Source organism: Macrotis lagotis, chromosome 7 (genome assembly GCF_037893015.1).
Source record: "Macrotis lagotis isolate mMagLag1 chromosome 7, bilby.v1.9.chrom.fasta, whole genome shotgun sequence".
NCBI classification, from domain to species: Eukaryota; Metazoa; Chordata; class Mammalia; order Peramelemorphia; family Peramelidae; genus Macrotis; species Macrotis lagotis.
This window is the reverse complement of record NC_133664.1, coordinates 47,772,769-47,793,021: the sequence shown is the minus strand read 5'-3', so window position 1 is coordinate 47,793,021 and position 20,253 is coordinate 47,772,769. Positions and strand designations below refer to the sequence as shown.

Below are 20,253 nucleotides of genomic sequence, written 5' to 3'. Positions count from 1 at the left end.
CCAGTGATCTATCAACCACTCCATGAATTCTTCTAAATCGCATAATTATAAATATTATTGTTGCGAGATTACATGACTCAATTAAATGGGAATGATAAAGCCATCCATCACAACAAATTTTGTTTATTTAAGGAATTGTCAGGACAGGGCCTGTATGAGCTCAAGAGTTGAGGGATGCCTTGTGAGACCTCAAAAAAAAAAAAGTGGCAGGATTCTGAAATTAGCCTGTGTCTAAGAAGCCAGAGATAACTCTGGATGAGCAGCTGGTGAGCGAAGTCTAGGGCCTCAAGCTGGACAGACTCCTAGAGAGGCTCGGGGCAGGGTTGGAGTAGCAGTGGAATAGGCCTAAAAAAGCAGACAAAACATGAAGCTCACTGGGCAACATAGGCCATACCCTATTATTAAGTGAGCAAGCCAGCAAGTATTTTATTAAAAGGCTCTACCGTGGGTTGGGTATTGGACTAGTTGTTGGGGATTCACATATAACACAGAGACAGTGTCTGCTCTCAAGATTCTTTTGAGAGAGACAAAATGTACAAATGTAGATTCCATAAAATAAACACATCAAGTCACATAGTAGGGAGGAGGGTGGAAGAAGATAACTATTGAGTTCTTACTATGCGCCTGTCCTCAAAGAGCTTCCAGAGTCATAAGGCAGGACAACATGCAAACTACTATGCAAAAAGAATAAATTGGAGATAATCTCTGAGAGAAGGCCTTGCCATTCAAGGACACACTTGAAGGTGCAAAGTTGGGACCTGAGTTATGTCTTAAAAGAAACAAGGGCTTCTAAGTGAAAGTGAGGTAAGAGTTTATTTGAGATGGAGGCTTGAGAAAAGGTGGAGAGGGATGGGAAATAAGAATCCTGTGTATGAGCTATGGGAAAACTGACCCAAAGTTCATTCTCTGCTAAAAGAGCCATAAGTGATAAAACCAGACCATTGGCAGTATAACCGCCTTAAGTTGAAACACCTGCATAGGGCCAGAGTCCTTAGTAAAAGTTCAATCTAGCAATGAGATGGAAGCTTAAAAAAAGTCAGTTTTTCTCTAATCGAGTATTTATTCTTGGCTACTACAGTGTGAGTTAGTTAAAATGATACATCTCAACAATCCATTTTCATATTGGATCTTTCAGTATATTGCATTTAAATGATAGGCATTTTTTTTCTTTTAAAGAAGGTTTCTAGTAGTAGGAAATAGAATTTTATAGTAAAGTTAATGCCAAATACTATGAGATCTTTGAAATATTAGGTTTTTTTCAATCGGACGGATCAGTAGGATTTGAGATTTTCCCCCAATTTCCTCCTGGAATTACATCATTTATCATGGTGTGTTTGTTCTCTGAATTTCTTGCCTTGTTTTTGGAGTCACCTTATTATGCAACATCTGCTCTGAATTTCTAATGTGATAAACAGAGTAAGTATGCTGGTGGCAGATGGCTAATGACCAGGAGCAGTAACACAGCATTAGAAGCTGCCTTGTGTTCTGAGAAGCGATATTTTCATGTTAATTTACTCTGTGTTCTGCAAAGATGGAACAAATCACCTGCTAGGGATTCAGGCAAAGTGAAAAACCACCAGGTGCTGAGAGAGAGAGAGAGAGAGAGAGAGAGAGAGAGAGAGAGAGAGAGAGAGAAAGAAAAGAGAGCCGTTAGGGCTTTTTTTGCCTTCCCCTGTTTCAGGGGTGGGAAGACAGGAGGGAAGCTTTCCTCAGCTGAAGCCCAGTGACCTAGTCCCTTTCCATTATATCAGAGAGGGAAGGATGATTCAGCTTTAAGCATCCCCCACCAACATAAAAGCCACTATTTACAGCAAGCAGATATTATTCATGAAAGCAGCTATTTCCTGGAGGCAGAAAACAGGTGCTGTCAGAGCATCTGTCAGGAGTCTCTGCAGTCTGGATTTTGTACAGTAAACCTAATAAGATGTTTTATTTCTTTTGCTGAAAGCACTATAAACAACAGGTATCTTAAAAAAAATTCGCTCTAAGAGAAAATCAGATTTAATTCATAAATAAGTGCTGTGGATTGAATTTTGCTAGCTTTTTTTTTTTTTGAGCTCTATACAGCTTTATTTACTTAAGAGTCACATAGAGGTATATGGAAAATAATTTCTGTTCTGACTCTGTCAGGAGGCCAGATGGTATGGAGAGGAGAGCCAGGGCTGAACTCGAAGTACCCAGCTCTCTTTCGAGTGACGTCATCCCTGGGCTTTAAAGGGCTATCTGTAAACGGCACTGCTGGCTAGTCAACATTTGCAGAATAGATGTAAAGCACCAGACCAAGGAAAGGAAAGGAAAGGAAAGGAAAGGAAAGGAAAGGAAAGGAAAGGAAAGGAAAAGCTAGCTGCTTTTAAAGAGCTCAGATGGTGATAATAATAATAACATCAACATTTCAATAACAAGTGTATTGCATCTTGAGGTTTGCAAAATCCTCTGAAAGAGGTCCAAGGGCTCCATTTTACAGGTGAGGAAACAGGCTCAGATTAAGCCTGCTTAATTGATTTAGGGAGATAAACAGATAAGATAGAGATCTGCATACAATTATTAAGCACAGGCACAGGCTCCACCCTGAGGACAGAAAGACAAGCCCAAAAGACCATCCTGGCTTTCAAAGAGCTTATACTTCAATGGGGCTGGGGATGGGATGGGGACAACAAGTGTGGAAGGGCAGGTTGATGAAACTGTGGGCAGGCAAAGAGGAGTTCCAGGTTCTTTTATCAGAGAAGGGGGGAGTCCAGATTGACAGTTGTGGAGACAGACCATGAGCACACAATTCTTTAGTAGAGAAAGATAAACTCAAACCTAGGTCCTTCCAGACCATTGTACTGCTCTAGAATTACTGGGGAAACAGGATAAGACATAAAGGGAATGAATCCTATAGGTCATCAATGGACAGGCAATTAGGTGACATAGCAGATAGAGCCTTGGGAGTCAGGAGGACCCGAGTTCAAATGTAGTTTCAGACACTTACTAGCTTGACTTTGGACAAGTCACTTAACCCTGACTGCCTCTCATCCAGGACCATCTCCAGTTGTCTGATTCATATCTGGCCCCTGGACCCAGATGACTCTAGAGGAGAAAGTGGGGCTAGTGACTTAGCCCTCTCACTCAAATCCAATTCAAGTGCATTGCATAGCATCATCTCCCTGATATCACAGTCTTCTTCAAGAATGAAGGGTAACTGTTGGTTGTGGCAAAGAATTGGAAATTAAGTGAATGTCCTTCAACTGGGGAATGGCTTAACGAACTGTGGTATATGTATGTCATGGAACACTACTGTTCTATTAGAAACCAGGAGGGATGGGAATTCAGGGAAGCCTGGAGGGATTTGCATGAACTGATGCTGAGTAAGATGAGCAGAACCAGAAAAACACTATACACCCTAACAGCAACATGGGGGTGATGATCAACTTTGATGGACTTGCTCATTCCATCAGTGCAACAATCAGGGACAATTTTGGGCTGTCTGCAATGGAGAATACCATCTGTATCCAGAAAAAGAAATGCAGAGTTTGAACAAAGACCAAGGACTATTACCTTCAATTTTTGGGAAAAAACTATATACTATTTCTATATTATCAAAACAATGTAAAGACTAACAGAATGCCTTTTGTGGGGGGTGCGGGCTGGGAAGCAAGACTAGGGGAAAAATTGTAAAACTCAAAATAAATAAAATCTTCCTTCAAAACAAAGGGCGGCTAGGTGGCACAGTGGATAGAGCACCTACCCTGGAGTCAGGAGTACCTGGGTTCAAATCCAGCCTCAGACACTTAATAATTACCTAGCTGTGTGGCCTTGGGCAAGCCACTTAACCCCATTGCCTTGCAAAACAAAAAAATAAAACAAAACAAACTAAAAAAAAGAATGAAGGGCAAACATCATCATCATCATGTGGTTTAATGAATAGTGTGCTGGACTAATCAGGAAGAACTGAGTTTGAATCTGTCTCAGGTTTTACCTGTGTGACTGTGTAACTCACTTAATTCTATGAGCCTCAGTTTCCCCATTTGTAAAACAGAGATGATATTAGTGTCTTCTTTCAGAGTTATTGTGAGGATTAAATGAGATGACATTTTAAATCACTCTATCGATGCTAGCTATTATTAATATATTCAAACTGAACAGTACAGAAAATGAGCCACATAGGGTTCTTTTACACCTGCACCTCAGTCATTCTATGGCAAAGAACATGGCGCTATACCTGATGCTTGAAATAAGGTAGAATGGATCTGGCTATAGGTGTCAGTAGCATGTCAGCTATAGTAGAGAAGACAGCAAGTATAGAAGCCTACCCTGATGGCTCCCACAAAACCAGGCTGCCCGGCTGCCCAGAGGTCAGCCCCTTACTTGCAGAAGGTCTCAAGAACAATTTTAATGAAGGACCCTGAATGATGTTGGTGTTTGTTTTAAATGCAGGCCACAACATCCATCTAAGGGCTGCAGAAAATGTAGGACCCGGGGCAGTGTATAGAGTACCGGCCCTGGAGTCAAGAGGACCTGAGTTCAAATTTGACTCAGATACTTAATAATTGCCTAGCTGTGGGAACTTGGGCAAGTCACTTAACTCCATTGCTTTAAATTAAAAAAGAAAATATGGGACCAGTAGGGTAGCCAATTGACGTTGTGAGTATGATGGACAGGGAGGGCTATGAGTGGGGTGTTACATTTTCATGGTTGTCCTTCCTGAGGGAGCGTCACCTGAGGAAACATGGAATTTTATGTCGCTGCATGTCTACACCTGATCCCTAGGAACAGGGTCTGTGCATCACAGAAAAAACTCTCCAAATCAAAGATAATTAGGGGAAAATGCAAATTTAAGCAAACTGAAGGTCTTTTCACAACCATAAGATTATCAAAGATGCCAAAATTCCCCCCCAAGGGAAAATTACAATTGCTGGAAGGGTTTCAGAAAACAGATACTGATAAAGACGACATATGGTAGATACGTGAATGAGTCGAGCCATTCTGGAAAGTAATCTGGAAACAAGATGCAACAGTCACTAAACAGAGTATACTTTTTAACCCAGCAATACCACTACTAGGCCTATACTTTAAAAGCTGCATAAGGCCCATGAAATCACTTAGACTGGTGCCGCCAGTCTAAGCCACAGGTGGGACACAAAATTCAACGAATCTAGAAATTTTTGAGGGGTGAATTAATTAAATGTTTGACCAAATCCTGCAGGCTAATTTTTAAGTTTTGGCCCTTGGCAGCAAAAAGCTTCCTCACCTCTGCTCTAAAGAGATCAAAGATCCAATCTTTCTGGAGAGCAATTTGGAACTATACTGGAAGGGCAATAAATAAAACTGTGCATACCCTTTGACTCAGCAATACCATTACTGAGTCTGTATCCTGACAAGAACATGAGAAGGGGTAAAAATTCCACATGTACCAAAATAGGCAGAGCAGCTCATTTTGTGGTGGCAAAGAATTGGAAATTGAGGGGATGCCCATTAATTGGGGAATGGCTGAACAAGTTATGGGATATGAATGTGATGGAACACTATTGTTCTATAAGAAATCATGAGGATCTTCAGAAAATGCTAGAAAGACTTGCCTACACTGATGCTGAGTGAGATGAGCAGAACCAGAAGAACATTATACACCCTAACAGAAACATGGGATGTTGATCAATTATAACTTATTCATTTCAGCAGTACAATAATCAGAGACAATTCTAAAAGACTTGTGATGAAAACTACCATCCATATCCAGAAAAGGAGCTGTGGAGTTGAAATGAAGAACAAAGCTTATTATCTTCAATTTTTAAAAGTTGTCTCATAAATCATGTCATTCTTTTCTCTCTAATGGTTCCATTTGGATCTGATTCTTCTCTCACAACATCTTCAGGAGTGATCTGTTTAGCATGGTTTATAAATGTAAAGCCTATATTAGACTGCTTTCAATCAGGGGGACGGGGAGGGAGGGAAGGAAAAAAATTGTAAAACTGAAAAACCTTGCAAAAAATGATTGGTAAAAACTAGAAACTAAAAACTAGATGTAGTTGGAAAAACAAATAAATTATTAAAAAAAATAATGAGATCGAAGAAAGAGGAAATGGACCCACATGTACAAAAATCTTTACATATTCCTTTTCATGATGGCAAAGAACTGGATGCTAAGGAGAAGTCCACCAGTTGGAGAAATGGCTGAACCAATTTTGGTAGATGAATATAATGGAATGAAACTATTGTCCTCTAAGAAATGACAAAAGGGAATGTTTCTAAGAAAACGGGGAAGACTTGTATGAACAGATATAGTGAGGCAGGCAGAATCAAAGTACCAAGTTATATAATACAAACAACATTGGAAAGTCAAACAACTCTGAAACAACTTAAGAACACTGATAAATGGAATGACCAACCACAAATCCACAGGACTGATAAAACACAACACAGAGGTGAGGAATAGATTTAGACATAAATTTAGAATGTCGCCAGTGTAAGAATTTGTTTTGCTTGATTATATGTATTTGTTAGAAAAGTTTTTTCTTTTAAGTTAAGAAAGATGATTAAAACAAAGACTTGTTGGGTGGAGGGAAAAAACCACACAAACCTCTGAGACTCTCCTTCATTTTTAGGGAATATTAGTGCTAGAGAATCAGGTACTTTGGTCAATTGGGAGGAGTGGGGTATAGGGAGAAAGAGGAGTTAGGCACCCTTCTGCAATGTACCAGACTTCATTAAGAGTTGTCTAAGTCAATTCCTTGCCTATAGTTGCAAAATTAAAAAAAAAGACCAAATAAAAATTAAATTTATTTTAAAATCTTTCCTTTGGTTCCTAAAATGGGTTTTAAATGAAAGGTACTAGAGAAGTCCAAAGAATTGATGTTATTTTCATAAATTCTTCACTGCTGTTGTTTATCCAGAATTAAGTCCCGTATCTTTTTTGTTGCTTAATCAGTTTCAATGCTACTTAAAAAAAAGAAGCCTGATATTAGGCATAATGTAATAAAAATTGGATTTCCCAGTTCCCACATTAGGCCCTGCCCTGCATCCAGAAGGAACAAAATCACTCTGGGCTTTTGGGAGTGATTTAAATAAAACCCACACATTTAAATGCTGTTTAAATGTGTAGGAAAAACGGCTAAATGAAATATCAAGTGAGAGAACAAATACTTCTCCGGTCTTTCCCTCTCTGTCTCAGAATCCTCAGCTTTCTTCAATTATTCATTAAGCTGCCAGCTCCTCTGCAGTCTTTCCTGATCTATATGTTACTAATAAGTTCTCTCTCCCTTCTCAAACTATTTTGGATTTATTCATCTGTGAATGTTATTACCTCCTCATTAGACTATAAGATCCCTGAGGGCAGAGATTGTTCTTCACTTTGCATATCAAAACTGTTCTTCAATTAGTAAGGGTCCTAAATAGTTAGTATTTATATAGCTTTTTGATGCTTTATAATTATCTCATTTGTCCTTTACAACAACCCTGGGAGATGGGACACATAACTATAAGGGTATGAGGCTAAATTTGAAATCTTAAGTTTTCTTGACTTTAGGTCCAATACTCTAGTCACAGGGCCAACTAGCTGCCTCTAGTTGCAATTGAGTCATTTCAGTCCTGTCAGACTCTCTACGAACCCATTTTGGGATTTTCTTGGCAAATGTATTGGAGTAGTTTGCCATTTCCTTCTACAGTTCATTTTATAGATGAGTAAACTGAGGTAAAGCGGGTTAGATGACTTGCCCAGATTTACACAGATAGTAAGTGTCTAAGGAGAAACTTGAACTTGAGAAGAGAAGTTCCTTCCTAACCACTGTCCCACTTAGCTGCCTAGAAGGTATGAGAGTAATTACTCTGAAGATAAGAAAACTGAATCCCAGAGAGGTGTTCTACACACAGTACTATCAGAAATACAGAGGACCATACATAAGAAGTCTTTAGAATAGTTATGACTGTAGGAAAACCAGGCTGGAGAGAATGTCAAATTATAGTCAGAAAAAAAATGAGCCATTAAACAGCTAAATTCATCAGTAACAGTGAACACATTTCAGCTCCTACAAAAAAAAATACACTTCTTACTCTGAACAGAGAAAAACTACTTATAAGTAAAATGATGGAGTCCTCAGGAGATGCTTTAATTTATTGGCAAATTTTGAGCTATGCAACACTCCTGATTTCTTTAGTTCTTATGAATCTTTTAAAATTATTCCACTTCACCCATGATATGTTGAATTGAATTCTATATCTGAACATTAAGTGTCTTTTCTTGATGATCCCAGAGGAACATCTTCAAATCTAATTGAACTAGAGTGAAAATCACACCACAGTGAAACCTGGAGTAACTGAATACCAATCATGAATGCAGAGAATTTTCCTGTGATCAATATGGGCAAATTTAGAGGCTAGGAAACCTGGATTTGGGGCTGTGTGACACTGTACAGGCCATTTAACCTCTTACTGCTCTATTGTTTATACTGTGCTTACTAAGGCAGGAAGGACCTGAATGCAGGCCATCTTTGACTTTTAGGTTGGATACCATGCTGTATCAATGTGAAGGATTATAACAAAAATTAATTTTTGGTAAATGGAGAAATTAAGAAATCGAGAACAAGTTAATAATTGAATATTCCTATTAAGTGAGAATGCTAACAACTAAGGAAATATAGCAAAGTTCTGGTTGTTTCTGTACAGAAATAGGATGGGTGCAATTGAGAAAGAAAGAATGATTTTCTTGGTACCTTGATTGTTTCCGTAGGTACTCCTGGGTCTGGAACTTTATCCAAATAGGTGGTCAAGTCTTGATCAACATGTTCAAACACTAGTGTGAGCTTGGTTTCTCTATCTGTCCGTGAAACTGTGCACACATCAAACAACCTAAGAGGAAAGGGAAAGGGAAGATAAGTAGGCAAAAATAGGCAAAGAAGTATTCTGTACTTTTTATACATAGTCCTCAATTTTATTATGTCAAAAAGAAGGGAGAGAAAAAAAAAACTTTCTAGAGGTAGATCCAATCTTCCTTGGGCTTACTCTAATGCAGAGCATGTTAAAAGTATCATTCCAAAGTGACATATATTTTATCAAAAGTTAAAATAAAAGGAAAAGCAATCCCATTCCCCCATTAAAAAATAGCCAAAGAATATGAATAGGTAATTTTTAGAGGAAGAAATCCAATCTAGTCATCTGAAAATAAAAATGCAATTAGAGAAATGCAAATCAGAAAGCTATGTATCTCATCTATCAGACTGAGTTGACCAAAAAGAAAAAAGGACAGACAAAAAACGGAATATGACATTTAATAGAGGAGATACGGAAAAAATGGACACTTTGATGGTTTGGTAGAGATGTAGTCTAATTATTCTAGAAAACAATTTGAAGATATGCCCCAAGGCTGGTCAAAGGATATACACATTTTAGAGACTTTGAAGTCACCCACACCCATACATTCACAATTTTCCAGACTTATATCTGAAAAAGATCAATGAAAGGGACAAGAGAATTCATATGTAGAAAAATAAATTACTGCACCTCTTTTTTCAGAGACAAAGAATTAGAAACTGAGGAGGTACTCATCAACTATGGGGTGGCTGAACAAGTTATGGTATACAATTATGCTATAAGAAATGATAATAGGAAAGATTTCAGAAAAACCTGATAAGACTTGTATGAACTGATATAGACTGAAATGAGTAAGACCAGGAGAACAATCTATATAATTACAAAAATAGTACAAAGACCCAATTATGGAAGACTTAGGAATCAATGCAATGACCAATCACAGTTCCAGAGGAATCATGATGAAACATACTACCCCATCTCCTTACATAAGAGGTGATGGACTCAGGAATATAAATGAAACACTTTGGAGGAAGTGAACATGGCTAATAGAGAAAATTGCTTTGTTTGACTATACTATGTTTGTAATAGAATATTTTGGTATTCCCCCCCCCCTTTTTTTTTTGCTTTTTGAAGGGAAAAGAGATAAGATAGGTTTTATTGATTAGGGAAAAAAATATAAAGACAAAACTTTTAAAAACCTTGAAGGTAGGGTATGTCTCCCTTGAATTTATATCTTCAGTGCTTACCATACTGCCTATCACACATGTCAAGTATTTAAGAAATATTTTTCATTTAATCATTAAAAATGAAACAAAAGTGAAAAACAATCTGCAAGCACAGAGGTTTCAGACTGGATGCCAAAAGAAAGCATCCAGTTTTATAAGCAGAAGTGGCAATAGCACAAACAAAATGGAAACAAATGAAGTTAAAAATTTAGAATTTAGAGTAGTAGTTAACAACTTGTGTAGTAGCAGCTAAGAGATTAAGCTAAAAAAAGGGAACTACAGACTAGGTAAAATGTGTACGTCTTCAACTTCTGCATGAATGTTTTCCTTATTTTCCTCAACTAGGACCCCACCCCCACCCCCACCTATCAAGTATTTAGCTTGTGTACTTACTCACTTTACACTATTTATTGCTTTTTCTATTAGAATGTCAGCTCCTATCAAATGGGAGTTGCGTCATTCTTTTTATCTATATCTACAGAGATTAACATAGTGTCTGAAATATAGTTATTATTTTTTTGTTCAGTCATGTCCAATTCTTCATGACCCCATCAAAGGCTTTCTTGGCAAAGTTACTGAGAGAGGTTTGCCATTTCCTTCTGAGGAAAACAGGGTTAAGTGACTAGCTTAGGGTCACATAGCTAGCAAGTTTCTAAAGCTGGATTTGAACTCAGGTCTTACTAATTGTAGACACTGTGCTCTATCCATTGTGATATCTAGCTAGGAGCATAAGTAGGAGCTTAATAAATACTTGTGGACAGACTAATTGAAATTTTTACTTTTTTGAAAAATTTTTTGGTTTTTTTTGGTAAGGCAATGGGGTTAAGTAGCTTGCCCAAGGCCACACAGCTAGGTAATTATTAAGTGTCTGGGGTTTGATTTGAACTCAGGTACTCCGGACTCCAGAGCCAGTGCTCTATCTATTGTGCCACCTAGCCACCCCGAAATTTTTACTTTTAAAGGGAAAAACACTACAAAATTTTTCTCAAATTTAAGATATAGAGTTAAAAAGGATGTTAGAGGTTCCCCAGTGATCGTTCCTCTCATTTTATGAAGAAGGAATTCAACTCCGTAAGTTACTCAAAGATCACTGAGCTAGGAAATGGCAGAGACAGGATTCAGACCCTATTCAGTGACTGCTTTTGCCCATTAGAATGCAAGGGACGCTATTTTCCCCTTGTATTTATATTCCTAGAACTTATTATATTTCCAGTGAGTGACATGGAGGTAATTTAATTTCACAAATGCTTGTTGTGTTGGATCCTAGGCCTTTTTCCTACTGTCCCACCACCCTGTCTAATTACTCATGGAAGAGGTTACTTTTACATACGCAAGGAGCCTGGTCCTCCATCCAGGTCACCACTCTTTTACAATAGAGTGCAATGAAAAGTTCAACAGGCTTCTGGGGGATAAAATTCCTGCCTATTGGTGGAAACACAATACTGCATCATGGTCCTTTTTCATTCTTATACTTTGCTAACTCGGTTGACAAAAACAAAAACAAAAACAAAAGTCCCCCATAATTTATAATTCCTTCATCCAAATACTAATTGAAACAAAGCAAATTATAACTCATTTTAAGAAAAAAAATCAAATTAAGGGGAAAAGTAGCTTATCCATCATATCACTTCCAAGATAAAATAGTGAACTTGTATTCAAGTGAGTTACAAAAGAAAACCTATCTAGATATGAGATTGGGAGATCTGGATTTTACTTCCTAACCTAACATTTATCAGCTACATATACACAAATAGGACAACTAACCTATAAGATTGTTAAAAGGAAGTTTTTTTGTAAAATATAAAGCCATGTAGCAATGGTATTAATTATTATTATTATCATATAAGTAAGTTAGTTGGACCAATTTTTTTAATATAAATATTATATATAGGCTTTAAAGTGTGAAAACAAAATTCTGAAGTGACTTTTCTTCCAAAGCATAAACTCTTTGGTCAGAAGCACATAAATAAGTCTATGCAAAACAAGTCATATGCAAAAGAAAAAATGTAGTCTGAATAATAGTAAAGGCAATCCCAAAGGATAGAAAGGGATATTCTTCCTCCTCAAGTTTCCTCTGGCATAATTCCAAATTACTATGGTATAAGAAACCTTGAATATGAAGAAGACAAATTCATGGAAAACTTAAGATGAACTGATACCAAATGAAGTCAAAACTGGTACTCATAATGACAACAACATAAATGGAAAGAATGAAAAAAAATGAAACTGATCACTATGGTTTTATGATGATCAAATTTGACCCCCAAGGAAAGAGGAGAAAAACAGACCTCTCCCTCTCTTTTCTTTGCAGAAGTAGGGGACTAGGAGTAATTGTCAAGCATGACATGGCTGATGGGTTTACTAGTTTAGCCAAAATGATTTTTTTACTCTTTTTAAAAAAATTCTTTGCTATAAGGGAAGATTCTAATTCTGAGTAGGGGAATTATATGGAAATTTTTACATCCCACACAGGTCAGACTGGTACCATCTTTGAAGTGTAGGCAGTAGATTTCAAATCCTTTCTCTGTGCCTTCCTGCTCCAACCAGAATGCATCAGAGCTGCCTAAAATGTAAACTTTCTTTTGATATCAGCTTGTACTCTTAGGAATGATCAATCCTGTCAAACCACAAGTATTTGTTAATAATCTGTTCTGTGCCTGGTGCTATTTGCTAATAATAAGTACCAGACTTACACAAAGACAAATAGGAAAACTGTGAGACATTCCTACCCTAATTTAATGGCTATTAAAGACACTAGTCTCAATGTGGAAGGGAAGCTATTTTGAATAAGTACTTGCAAAATTAATCACAAATTCATTTGCATTTAATATTTATGTTGCTGGGGAGGGAGGGGCTGTTACAATGTTGGCAAGCTAAATTTACCCCAGTTCAATAATTGGACTCTTGAGTCAGTCATGAACAGAAGCATGCTGTAGTCTTACCAAAGCTACCCCAGTGGCTTAAACCTGGAAAGCCCTTGAGGCGAACAATCGGCAATATATTTCCATGAATCAATGAGGAATATAACCAGACTGCCTATAATCCCAATGCTTACAAATAGAAGGGAGCCAGACGGGTCTGAATATCTGAACATAAACACTGGAAACAGTTTTCTAACTGTATGATTCCTTTGTGTTGACCAACATTTACTTTTAAAAACTTTCTAAAACACCTTTTTCTCCGTTGCCAGGTATTTAATATATTGGCAAATAGGCCATTCCAGCCATTGCAAGACTGTAATTCAGTTAAGAAAAAAGGAGATTGTCCTGGGCAGGATTGAGAATGGCAGGAGTTTTAACTATCTTTTAGAGGAAAGGAAAGTAGTTATTTTAAAATAAAATTCTTTTAATTTTATAGCATTGTCATTTCTGGATCTATCCCCTCTTCCAAAGTGTCTTCCCTTAGGTCAAAGAAAAAATTACACAAAACTAAATGAAGCAGTGACTATCTTAGACTGAATATGCAACATGGCCTTTCGAGTCTGTCCTCTCTTCTCTACCAAAAGGAGGAGGAAAGAATCTATTCAATGGTCACTGATTATAAAACTTCATAAGTCAATCAGGTCGGGCAGTTTGAGATCAGAGAAAAAGTTGATGAAGGTTTAGAATACAAAAGGGAATCGAGAATATGGTTTCATGAAAAAGATGCGAATAGTAGTTGCTAGAGAGGTTGTGGTATACTAGGCACATTAATGTATTGTCAGTGGAGTTACCAATTGTTTATAAGCATGCTGTAAAGTAATTTGGGAAGTCCATACTCTTTGACCCAGAGATTTTACAACTAGGGAAATACTCGAAAGAGGGTCATTGACAAAAAAAATCCATAAACATCAAAATATTTGTAGCATTGCTTTCTTTTTCTTTTTTGCAGAAGGGTAGCAAAGAATTAGAAACAAAGCAGATTTCCTATTGACTGGGAAATAATTAAATAATGGCACATAAACATGGTGCAGTGGATAGAGCTCTGGGCTTAGATAGGAAGACTCATCTTCTTGAACTTCAGACACTTACTACAAGTGTAACCCCAGGAAAGTCACTTAACCTTATTTGTCTCAGTTTCCTCATCTGAAAATGAGATGGAGAAGAAAATGCCCTCCAGTATCTCTGTCAAAAAATGCCCAAATGGGATCAGAGTCAGACACAATTGAAATGACAATTCTACAACAAACTACAAATGTAAAAGGATATACTGTATTGCAGGAAAAGATCATTACAAAAAAAGGGAAGACCTACATGAACTGATGCAAAATGAAGCAAGAAGAGCCTTGGAGGAAAAAATCCTACAATAACTTCAGCAAAGTAAATGGAAAGAGCAAGAACCATTAAGCATTCAAAAATGAACCTTGCAAAATAATAAAGATGAAGTCTGGCCCCAAAGGAGATGTGAGAAGACACCTTCCCCTTTCTCCTCTGTAGAAGTCCACAGGTTTTTAAATCTGCAAAGCACTTTACAAATATTGTCTCCTTTGATCCTCAGCAACAATCCTGGGATGCAAGGGTCATTCTTAACCCCATTTTTCAGATTTTCAAGGGAGGCAGAAGTTGTGACTTGCTACTTAGTGACACAGGCTAGATCTGTTGCCCAATCTGCCACTCTTGATGTTTGTCCTTCATCTTTGAAGACCATTGACATCAGGGAGGTGATGCCATTACATGCACATGGACTGTTTTTGAGTGGGGGTGGGAGGGCTGGCTAAGTCCCTGGCCTCATTTTCTGCTCCAGAGCCATCTGAATCCAATGGTCAGATATGAATCAGGATGACTGGAGATGACCCTGGATGTGAGGCAATCAGGGCTAAGTGAGTTGTCCAAGGTCATACTGCTAGTAAGTATCTGAGGCTGAATTTGTACTTCCATCCTCCTGACTCCAAGATCAGTGCTCTATTTTCTGCACCATGTAGCTGCACATTGCTACTTATCAAACTTTCCAATGTGTTGATCACTTTTACTGAATTATTAAAATTTATTTGCTATAAGAGAGGGTTCTCTGAGAAGGCAAGAAGAGGGGAAACATAAAGGAGAATAAAGATAATAAAGAAGCAAATGATATTAAAAGATTATGATTTAAGTAAGCACAACTTTCTAAATAACCACTCAAGAGAATTAGAACAAAGGTCAGTTTTCACTACTTATTAATTAACAATATGGTACCAGATGATTTCTCTAAAATACAAAATTCAAACAAGTCATATTCTTATTTCATAAATAAGTGCATTCAGTTCAATTCAACCAATTTGTCTTGAACTATTTGCAAAGCATTATCCTTGAAGGATACACAGCTGAGATAAGGACCTTGTCTTCACAGCACATAAACAAACTCTTAATACATGATAGAATGCTATATTACTATAAATTAGATTCAAAGGCCAGTGCCTTAAGAAAAGAGAGAAGATCTTTTAATGAAACTTGTGATACCAACAGTCTTTCTGGTTACCACATCACACTATTGATTCAATATGAATAGAATCCATTAAAAGTTCATTTTTCTCTCTTGAGGAAACTGAGGTTCACAGAGATTGGGTGACTTCTCAAGTCTCAGTTTCCTTATCTGTAAAATGAGGGGGGTTGAGCTAGATTAGGAGTTCTTACACTTGGGGATCATTTTCAGGGGACCATGAACCTGGAAAAAATCCAGTCTTTATTTTTACTAACTTCTAATCAAAGTTTAGCATTTCCTTCTAGTCATAATTTAAGGTACTCTTATGATGCCTTTTTTTGTTGCCTTACGATTATTGTGAAGCTCAAATGAGATAATTTTTGTAGAAAGTTTAACACAATGTGTGGAATATAGCAAGTCCTTAATGAATACTATTTCCTTCCTCCTTTCTCAAAATGTTCTTCTAGATCAGGGTGTTTTAGCCATTTTTGTGTCATTGGCAGTCTGGCAAGTATGTGAATCTTTGAATAATGCTTTTAATTTTCAAGGATATGCAAAATTAATTTTTTTTTTAATTTCAGTTAGAGGTTACTGAAAATAAAGATGTCATTTTTTCTCCCTTGCAAGTCATGGACCACATGAACTCTATGACCACATGATTCTATGTATTAAGAACCGTTCCTCTAGATGAGGTCTCTATCTATAAATAGCTATCTCTGCTCCCCTCAGTTCCCTCTCAGAATTGCTACTAGTTTAGTTTCCCCTTCTATGTTGTGCATTTTTGTTGCCATGTCAGCAGCTATTGCTGCTAATACTCAACAAAGATATAGAAGTGTTTTTCAAAGTCAATGGGAATCCCCCAAACAATATTGAGGTGAGAGAATAGAATGCATTCAAGAAATGAGACCAGCCCATCTGAACTAGAGAAAATCTGCAAACTTGAGTATATAAACATATATGCCCCTAACAAATGAGCCAACATGGAAGTTGATATACAACTGGTCATACTCCTTTTAGGGGAAGTCCTCCATTCACAAGGTTTGGGATCAATTCAGAAATGGGGCACTAAGGCTAGTGATCAGAGAAATTGGGTGACACAATGGAAAAAAGAGACAAAAAGACTAGTATTCCAATCTCATCACAGATATGGACCAGCAATGTTACCCTGGGGCAAGCCACTTAACTTCTGTCTTTCCACATCAGTTTTCTCATCTGTCAAGCTGGGGATAATACTATCATAGGATCATTATGAAGACAGAATAAAACAATATCTCTAAAGTAGTTCAACAAACTTTAATATGTCCTATTTTGTTATCATTGAGTGATACAATATGAATTTCCCTTATCCTGAGAGAAGAAGGTATTGTCTTGCATAGGCAAAAAAGCATGATTCTTCCAAGTACCATTTTCTAGTTTATCAGGAAGTCATAGGAAAAATGAAAAAGATCAGGGTATGGAAGAGGTAGGATTATCTTTAAAAAAATCATAAACAAAAACCCCTTTATTTATACAGACTACAGAAATCTTTTACCCCAACCCCCTCATTTTACAGATGAAGAAACTGAGGTTAAGTGATTTGATCTAGATTCCTTGTAATAAGTGGCAAAGAATTTGATGCCAGAGTCTCTAGCCCTAGAATCAAGACTCCTTCCATATATCATATACTGTTTCCATGTCACTATATTATTATAGCACAGGAATGCTGCTCAAGGTCCAGTCACAATATTTCAGGGTTACAGACCTAGTGCTGGAAGGAATCTCAGAACGCTTACAGTTCAGCCACTTGACAGACAGAAGAGAAAACAGAGGCCTCAAGAATTTAAATGACTCAAAAGTGACTAATGCACTTCATCTTTTTTCCTTAGAAATCTTGGGGCAGCTAGGTGGCACAGCGGATAGAGCACTGGCCCTGGAGTCAGGAGTACCTGAGTTCAAATCCGGCCTCAGACACTTAATTACCTAGCTGTACAGTCTTGGGCAAGCCTCTTTAACCTCATTGCCTTGCAAAAACCCTAGAAAAATAAAGAAAAAAAAAGAAATCTCACAGGACTTGCAAATCAGACTGTAAGCTCCTTGAGGTCAGCACCTGGGCCAATGGGCTTATTAGTTCCTCCATTCAACAGCTAGGTAATCAAATCCAAACACTCATTAAGGGTTTCCTATTAGTCAGCATCATGCTGATCTGTATCTAACCACTGGTTCCAGAAGGTCCAGAGGAGAAAGTGAGGCCCTGGACTTTGCAAAGCCCTTCCTCACTTAAATCCAATTCACTTGCAGGCCTTCACTTCCCTGATGTCTTCTTTGAGTAGAAGACAAACAAAATAATAGAGCCATGGGCTGGAAAGACTTACCTAAAACTGAAACAAGAGTTGGCCTCCTGATGGAGGAGACAGCACGAAGCTACATAACAATGTAACTGGGCTTTGGGACCCATGCCTACATCTCCTAATATGGAGGAGACTTCCCGAGTCCCTCCTCCATGTACAAGAGACATACTGACACAAAGAAACCCTGAAAGTGAAGGTCTAAGTGAGGTTGAGGGGAGGAGAACAGGAGAGACCCCGGAAAGATCTTAAGAAAGAGATATGAGGATGTTGAACTAGATCATTTCTAAAGTCCTCTCCACCTATGAATTTCCACAACTTTGAAAAGCTTGGAAATGTATACTAATATTCTATCTTGGAACCTCAGATTGCACTAATAAAATTAAAAGAAAAATCTAAATCTATTGCTACAAAGAGAAATCATTCTAGAAAAAGCTACATATACTCAGTAACTCCACTTTGCTCTCAGTCAATTCTTTTTCATCTTGCTTCTGACCTTATCAATTAACTGAATCGGTGAGTATTTATTAAATGTTTACTATATGCCCCTCGCTGGCTATGCTATACCTAAAAATACAAATAAAAAGCACAGAATATCCCATCTTCAAGGAGTTTATATTCCTATTTGCCAAATCTGACCGTTTCCTTCTCCACCTCTTTTCAGCATGCCACGTTTCCAGGTATTGTCTCTTTTCTGTGTGTGTGTGTGTGTGTGTGACTAGGTTGGTTCTTCTCCCACTTCTTTGATCATTAAGACTCTTTTGCTACATCTTCATCCACATTCAGTCCCTTAATTATGAATATCCTCCAAAGTGATGTTCTGGGTTATCTCCCTCCTCCATTCTCCCTTAATGACCTCATCACCATTTCTAGATGGACAAAAACTTGTAGTCTCCCTCTTAAGTTCCTCTTCTATATTTCTGTAATGTTTCACAAGCATCTCAAACTCAGCATATCCAAAAAAATCCAACCCCTCATTTCCCCCTCTCTTCAGACTATATGCATTTCTAAAGAGAGCACTACAGTTCTCCCACTCATCCAGGTAGAAAACTATTTCAATCTTGGAGTCACTCTTGACTCCTTATACTCTCTCTCATCCCATATCTTCAATCAGTTACCAGATCTTGTTTTTACCTATACAACATCTCTCCCATTCATCCTCTTTCCTCTATTCATAGTCATCATCCTAATTCAGACCCACATAGCCTCTTCACTTGGTCTTTTAAAAAAATAGCCCCCTCATTGTCTCTACCTCAAGTTTCTCCCCTCTTCAATCTATTCCTAACAGAGTTGTTGGGAGTATTTTTTCCTCTTCAAAGAATAGATTTGACCATGTTATTCTCCTTCTTAAAAAAAAACAAACAATGTCTCCCTTTTATTTCACAGATCAAATACAAATTCCTCAATCTGGAATTTCAAGCCCTTCAAAATTTGCCTCCAACCCGTCTTTCCAGAGTTATTATAAATCATTCCCTTTCAAATATTCTATGTTCAGCCAAACTTATATTCTTACTGTTCCTCAGATATAACACTTGTAGCACTAAAGAAATGTATTAATTTAGGGAAAAGTTACCTATGGTCAAAGAGAAATTGATCCTGAAGTCTTCATAATCTTAATAGCTGACATTTATGTAGTGTTGTAAGGTGTGCAAAGTATTTTACCCACGACATCTCATTTGGTACTCAAAACAATTGCTGGGGGTCGGTGCCACCTTCATCTTCATTTTTCAGAAGAAGAAATTGAGGTGGTGAGAGAGTAAGTGATTTGCCATGGGTCACACAGCTAAACAGCAGAGGTACCATTTGAACCTAGGACTTCCTGACTCTAAGCAGAGCACTCTACCCTTTGCCACACTGATTCTAGCTTCTTTTTGGCATCCCAGTCTTGGTCAATATAAGAATTACAGAATCATTTTTTTTAAACAAGGGATGAAAAGATAAGTGTTAAGATGGATGACCCAGTAGTGAGGTAAAATTAAACCCATTGCTGGCTGTTGTTCTCTATTAGCTTTGCAAGACTTCCCTAGCTGGATATATGGCACATTTCAATTTATCTAATTGGGCTTGGAAAAGACCCACGGGTCTCAAACGTCTGTGTGTGAAATAAATATTCTTGAAAGCACAGGGAACAGTCCTGGCTCAAGTCAGACAGAGTGAGGGAACATTCTGGGCAGGTTTTCAACATTCAGTTCTGTCTTCATTTCTGACCTGTAAACCCCTGTTCTCTAGTCCTGGGCCTCTCTTGAGGAAAAATGAGTAACCAGCCAAAACTGAGCAGTGGGTTGATGCTGAAGGTTGTCAGCTAAGGCCTAGAAGAAAACCAACAATGTTCCACCATTAGCTTTTTTTTTTCGTGGAGGGTGGGAGGAGGTCTGAATCTATGAGTTCATCAATGTTGAGCACTCCCAAAGAGCAAACACCCCTAAATGCTCTATAATTCTGTGTTACAAAATTACCTGGGGCACTGAATGAGTTAAAGGACCTCCTCCCTCCCTCAGCTCTTCCCAAATGGAACTCTAGTTCAGTGTTCACTAAGCAAAGCCATG

The 20,253-nt window shown here is 37.8% G+C and overlaps 1 protein-coding gene across 1 annotated transcript in view; it reads right to left on the bottom strand.

Annotated features, from left to right (window-relative positions):
* CDK6 (cyclin dependent kinase 6) overlaps positions 1-20,253 on the bottom strand; it is a 262,890-nt gene that overhangs the window by 195,193 nt on the left and 47,444 nt on the right. The window contains exon 2 of the mRNA XM_074192808.1: positions 8,685-8,820. Within this exon, the coding sequence (XP_074048909.1) occupies positions 8,685-8,820 (136 nt within the window). The remainder of the gene's footprint in view (positions 1-8,684; positions 8,821-20,253) is intronic.